The 7,500-nt window shown below is 42.6% G+C and overlaps 1 protein-coding gene across 1 annotated transcript in view; it reads right to left on the minus strand.

The window, feature by feature from the left end:
* Positions 1–7,500, minus strand: part of LOC306919737 (neural-cadherin) — a gene marked incomplete at both ends in the record, with an annotated part of 380,035 nt that overhangs the window by 82,449 nt on the left and 290,086 nt on the right. The window contains one exon of the mRNA XM_079496290.1: positions 2,760–2,887. Coding sequence (XP_079352416.1) covers positions 2,760–2,887 — 128 coding nt within the window. The remainder of the gene's footprint in view (positions 1–2,759; positions 2,888–7,500) is intronic.

Below are 7,500 nucleotides of genomic sequence, written 5' to 3' on the forward strand. Positions count from 1 at the left end.
GTCAATGTTCGCCAATATGTCATGTTCACACCAATACGTCATGTTAATGCCAATACGTCAATGTTCGCCAAAACGTCAATGTTCGCCAATACGTCAATGTTCACACCAATACGTCATGTTCACGCCAATACGTCATGTTCACGCCAATACGTACATTTTCGCCAAAACGTCAATGTTCGCCAATACGTCAATGTTCGCCAATATGTCAGTGTTCGCCAATATGTCAGTGTTCGCCAAAACGTCAATGTTCGCCAATACGTCATGTTCACACCAATACATCATGTTAATGCCAATACGTCAATGTTCGCCAATACGTCATGTTCACACCAATACGTCATGTTCACGCCAATACGTACATTTTCGCCAAAACGTCAATGTTCGCCAATACGTCAATGTTCGCCAATATGTCAATGTTCGCCAATATGTCAGTGTTCGCCAATATGTCAGTGTTCGCCAAAACGTCAATGTTCGCCAATACGTCATGTTCACACCAATACATCATGTTAATGCCAATACGTCAATGTTCGCCAATACGTCATGTTCACGCCAATACGTACATTTTCGCCAAAACGTCAATGTTCGCCAAAACGTCAATGTTCGCCAATACGTCATGTTCACACCAATACGTCATGTTAATGCCAATACGTCAATGTTCGCCAATAGTCAGTGTTCACCAATACGTCAATGTTCGCCAATATGTCAATGTTCGCCAATATGTCATGTTCACACCAATACGTCATGTTAATGCCAATACGTCAATGTTCGCCAAAACGTCAATGTTCGCCAATACGTCAATGTTCACACCAATACGTCATGTTCACGCCAATACGTCATGTTCACGCCAATACGTACATTTTCGCCAAAACGTCAATGTTCGCCAATACGTCAATGTTCGCCAATATGTCAGTGTTCGCCAATATGTCAGTGTTCGCCAAAACGTCAATGTTCGCCAATACGTCATGTTCACACCAATACATCATGTTAATGCCAATACGTCAATGTTCGCCAATACGTCATGTTCACGCCAATACGTCATTTTCACGCCAATACGTCAATGTTCGCCAATATGTCAGCGTAATACGTATGATATACTTATTACGCATATCATACGTAATAATACATATTAATATGTAATAATAACACGCGAAGAATACATGTATAATACGCGTATAATAAGTGAATAATACGCGGACAATACATATTACGTATTAATACGTAATAATAATACGTGAAGAATACGCGAATACGCGCATAATGCGCAAATAATACTCAAATACACACACACACACACACACACACACACACACACACACACACACACACACACACACACACACACACACACACACACACACACAGAAGAATACGAGGTCAAATTAAGTCTTTGGTTTTTATTTTTGAGTGGTGCAACCACTCCAAGGAACAGCAATGTCCGTGTTCAACTATGTTTGTAAATTGTGACTATGTTTGTGTGTGACCAGTACCAATGAGTACCAAAAGTGGCGCTGTTGTGCCAGAAACGGAGAGAGAGAGATAGTGCTGCACTGTTGCCTGCTAATGAGAGAGAGAGAGAGAGAGAGAGAGAGAGAAATCACACGGGTGTGATTTTTTTATTTAAAGGGGAGATGTGTGATTCCTTGTCGAGAAAAAGAGAGAATAGAAGGAGAGAGAGAGAGACAGAGAAATAAGCTTCTAAATATATTTTTTTATTTTTCTCATTTCAAGTTTTCAAATATATAAAAATCTTTTGCTCACAATGCATCGCACAATGCATCGCACCGCGGGCCGTGGCAGATTGTAAGCTTGTAGATCGGCTATTTTAAAATGGCGAAATTGTGTATAGGGCTGAAGTTGTTAATGTGTGTTTTGTTTACTTCTACTCCACTACATCTCAGAGGCAAACATTGTACTTTTACTCCACTACATTTATTTAGTTACTTTGTAGATTTTGATTAAATAACTTGTAATAATAACAGGACCTTCTGAAATACAATCTCATTGAATTAGACTGACTTCAGGGAAAATGAGCATGCACAAAGAAAATCCCCTGCTCTCAGTGCTCACTAGTTTGAAAACGCCACCCGGTGGCTTAATGGCAACACTGCACATGAAATAAATCTAGGGGTGTGGCTAAGAATCTGGGGGTTGGACTAGGGGTGTGGCTGAGAGGAGTTACCTAGGCGTACCTAGAAACCTAGAGGCCCCAATCTGACCAGGAGGAAAAAACCGACTGTAGGCCTACCCCACTGTAGGGAGGAACATAGATAGGGACATTGCTGGTCATTGGAGACAGTGGCTTAGTTACAATGACATTGAGTTGACGTGTAACGCAATAATGGCAATATTACTTTTGAGGGTGTTCTTTGCCGTGATTATTGGCACTTCAGTGACGCTTGTGAATCTTGGCTTGATCCAACATGCTTGATGTGGCCAACGACCGTGTGAGACCGTGCAGATAAAAAACGACAAATATGCTTTGTATCTTTGACTCTTTTGCACCTGCTGTCTGAATTCACCATGAGAGTATATACACTCTCTTAGCACATACGTGTTTAAAATTAACAGTTGTTTTTGAGGCAATGTGTGTGTCTCATAGATATTAGCACACTTTTTGTCTTTCCGTACCGTTTGAGATTAGTTTCCATTGGTGATCCATGCACGAGTAAAACAAGGACCTATGTAAAGCATTTATTTCCATATATTCACGTACAGTATTCTCAATAAATCCTGGCTGTTGCTCAGCGGTTGGAGACTCATACCTTGCTGTTGCTGCGGACATCAAGCCGATGCCACCTCCTGTCTGCCACGTTCACGTTGCCAGGCAACTGTAGCACCAACGTGCCTGAGCCATGGTTGATTTTGAGGGTGGGGGTGCCATCTATTAGCTCTGGACAGAGGGAGAGAGAGAGAGAGAGAGAGAGAGAGAGAGAGAGAGAGAGAGAGAGAGAGAGAGAGAGAGTAGGCGGGAAAAGGAGAAGTAAAAGCAAGAGTGAGAGAGAGCTGAGAATGACTTTTCTTGTGATTGCATTTGCCTAATTATGCAGGTGGCAAGTGAATGTCCATTTAGAAGGGAACACAGTTATGACAAAGACAAATTGACTGATGCATGCAAATGTGCTCTACGTCACTGGAGCCGTTGCCATTGAAACCAAGCAGCACAACATCACCAGTCAAACTGTCAAAGCTGCTTCTTCTTGTACCTCCTCCAAATTTAAAAACGATTATTGCAAAGCCTGGCATAATGCAATTATTATTTCTTCACTTCTCAGAGCAGACAATAAACGTATAAAAAAACCAAAAAGTTATTCTATTTTCTGACTTATTCAAATGGGAAATTAAAAGTTAATGAAGCGTCCGAGTCTGCTTGTGTGCTCTGCGCTATGCAAAGCATTATGGGAGTGTGCGTCTACCATGCAGCCAAGATCTGGCAATCCATCATCAGGCTGAACTTGTAGAGTTTACCAAGACATAAAGCACTTTACATTTAGCGTTTAATTCTTTCAGCTTGCAGTGTGCTTTGCACACGGAGGCCTAATTTGCTCAGCGACTCACAATAAGTGACTCCCTCAAAGTGTAGAATCCATAACCTAAGACCCTGGCTAATTGAACGCCTGATTACTTTGTACAGGGCTGCCCAAGGTCTGTTCCAATGGTTCCAGAGAGTGATAGCATAATAATTCTGTGGTCAATTGCAATGTAATCGCGGTGAGTGATTCCCATAGGTTCCTTATTTGAAATGATACATAATGATGAACTCTGAGAAACAAAACCGCTATTTGCTCTTTTTGGCCCATAGCACATTATTTCTCAACCTTTATTCTTTGTTAAACACAAATTATGATCCGTTGCAACGGCGTCACCCACACAAAATAGCAGACCTACTAACTCTTTGTGGAAGTATGAAGCTGGCTTTAGAGTCCTGGGAGAGTCATGGACAGATCAATGGCTGATGCATAGCACTAATGCTGCTAAGGTTAAGTGTTTGAATTCCCCTTTTATATTGCATTTTATAAACTCTTTACACAGCCGGTGTAAAGAGTTTCTGTGAGAGAAAGAAAATACATTAATGACTTAATAAAATGTATAATACATCTGGAAACAGTGGTGGTGGAATTTAACTTGTGTCTGTAACTTCCAGAGAGTATAATTTATGTGAGAAGAGCCGTGCGAGGATATTGGCACTCCTGTTTCCCCTCGCTCTTCAAGGTGGTGACTTTGTCTGGGCTTTCATCATCCACCTTGATGCACATGTCAATGTTTCTATGCACTTTTCACTTTCATCTCATATGTCTCTATTATCTATCCTGCCTCAACTTCCCTCTTTTGTTATTGCCATTTTCATTTATACTACTACACAAGGCTCACATAATTCTACAACCACCATGTGACATATGACACGTAATCCCTCTATTACTGTACGTTGCTTGTATTGCATTGTTAAATTACAAATGTGTTGATTTCTGGCCAAATATAGTAAAATACAAAAAAAAACATAATACTAAAAATGTTCAATGTTTGTCCATCAGGATTAACTATCTACTGAAGGAAATATCTTGATGACAAATTTGATTTGTAAAGCAATTACATGTAAAGATGCTGTCCCAATTTACTCATTGGGACTCAATGTATTACACTGACCTAGACACTGAAATGACTGCTTTGTTGAGGCTGAATAGCTGGTAACACGCACGCACGCACGCACGCACGCACGCACGCACGCACGCACGCACGCACGCACGCACGCACGCACGCACACACACACACACACACACAGTCTCTTGGTAATCCTCTTTTTATCTCTCAACTTTCATTCAGTTATAAGTGGAAGTTGCCAAGCCTGTATTGACTGCTTGATGAGTTTGTCTTGCACTTCTGGAACAATCCAGTAAATCCACTTAATTTGAATATACCACAGGAGATCAGATCAGATAATCAACCAAAGTAATTGAGTGAATTTCAAAATATCAATTAAATCCAATGCTGGTCGCCTTCAATGAACTTATCCATCAATTGCTCATCAACTCTGTCCCCTTCTCTATTTTTGATTTATTTATTAGATCCCATTAGCTTGCTGTATATGACAGTAGCTACTCTTCCTGGGGTCTCTATCATTCATTCAGGGTACCCATAATTTATGTGTTCCTATTGAGATATCTAATTCAATTACTCTTCCCTTAGGCTAACACCTTCTCTGATCATTTCTCCCCCTCCCCTGCTTTCCTCTCTCCTGGGGTCTCATATCTTTCTCTGTGGCCTGTATTACAGCCCCATTGGGATGGTGTTGCTGGTCCAGAGATATGTACTGTAGGACCTGGCAGCTGGTCAGAGGCACAAAGAAAACCTGTCCGAGTCTGATTGAGAAGAGCTTGTCATGAACGCTCACACACTAGCTCTCTCTATCTGTATCCCATGCACGCACGCACGCACGCACGCACGCACGCACACACGCACGCACGCACGCACGCACGCACGCACGCACGCACGCACGCACGCACACACGCACGCGCACACGCACACACGCACACGCACACGCACACACACACACACTTGAGATGCAGCTTAAACATGTACAGTAGATGCACGTAGATGCAGTGTAGATGATGCACTGTGATACACGCACAATGTGTCAAACACATTCACATACATACATATTACATAAAACCTGCATTTTGTGTCAGTCAGTCAGTCCGTCCGTCCATCACGCCTTGTGACACGCTCCATATATGGCCGTCTCGTCCGTCACGCCTCTTGACATGCGCCATAAATGGCTGTCTCCATAAAGATCACGACACTGACCTCATCAAACCCTGGTATGAAAGCTTGCATCTCCCGTCAGTCAGTCAGTCCGTCACCTCTCGTGGCATATATGTTGGTCTGACCTCATCAACCCCTGTACACTCAAGACACGCTCCATATAAGGCCACAACACTGACCTCTTCAAACCCTGGATAGAACAAGAACACTGGATCTAGATCTGCATATGGAGCCGGCCAGCAACTCTACATCTGACCTCACGGACACCAGATTAATAGTTTAACTCCTGCTTCTTAACTGTGCTGTATTAAGAAGCTCTGTTGTTTCGGCTCGCCCTTTAGGGTGCCTTACTGGTGTAGGTATATATATATATATATATATATATATATATATAGGTAATTGGGTATAACTATAAGTGACAGTGTCTCCGCCATACAGTATATGGAGGCTGTCAATTATAGCAGATACAGCACAATACTTTGCCAGACGTATGTGATTTAATCATGACAGTGTGACTCAATGTTCCGAAAGCGTCTCTGAAGTCAAGAGACAAGGTTTACAAGACTCATGCTTAAAGTCATCTATCACCGTTTTAAGGCTATAAACATGTTTGTATGCGCACACGCACGCACGCACGCACGCACGCACGCACGCACGCACGCACGCACGCACGCACACACACACACACACACACACACACACACACACACACACACACACACACACACACACACACACACACACACACACACACACACACACACACACACACACACACAGGTAAATAGATTGATACTGTGCCAATAGCATGAGAGGATTGAGGACATTTTGTTGTGGAGGTTGACGTGACATTTTGTCCAGAGCAGCAGACGGTACTTGAGAAATAGAGGAGAGAGGCAGGAGGTAATTATATCAGATGGAGAGAGACGAGCAGGAAGAGAAAGATCAGAGAGAGAGAGAGAGAGAGAGAGAGAGAGAGAGAGAGAGAGAGAGAGAGAGAGAGAGAGAGAGAGAGAGAGAGAGAGAGAGAGAGAAGGAAGCCAGACAGTCAGATGGGAAGATGACAAGCCAGATAGGAGTCAGAGAGAGAAACAAATGGCAGAACAAAAATGAATATGAATAAGTAAAAAATAATAATAATAACTAGAAAACAACAGCAGGAAGGCAGACAAAACAAAGGGGATGAGGGAGAGCAGCAAACAAAATGATGACTGATATAAATGGATCATAAATCAGGAACAAGAAGCAAACTTTTAGTTTAGTTCACAGAGCTGATCAGTAAAGAGACGCTGCAACTAGTCGTCAGAATAACAATAAAAGCTCTCGTAGCCTGCAGCTTTTATTGAGAAAAATCGGTTTGAGGGAAAAGGAAGTTCCGTTTCATTGTTCCTGCCTGTCGACTACAAAACAATACTACAACATGACGTAACGATATAATCTGCTCCCGACCGTATCATACCGAAATTAAATGGTGCCCAGGCTACATCTATATCCACGACCTACCACTAACAACATCAAGGAAGTACGGCTAGGCAGACGACCTGGCCATTTTGCTCAGCAACTGCAAGCCATCCTGGGAAGCAGTAGAGGAAGGCCTCTCCAAGGACATGAACATACTGTCTTCATACCTGGAATACCTGAAGGACTGACGCCTCAAGCTCAGTGTTGAGAAGACAGTAGCGAAAATGTTCCACCTCTACAACAGGGAAGCAACCCGTGAAACCAACATCATGGTTGACGATGCCC

This window comes from Electrona antarctica, assembly GCF_951216825.1.
Source record: "Electrona antarctica genome assembly, chromosome: 3".
Classification (NCBI taxonomy): Eukaryota; Metazoa; Chordata; class Actinopteri; order Myctophiformes; family Myctophidae; genus Electrona; species Electrona antarctica.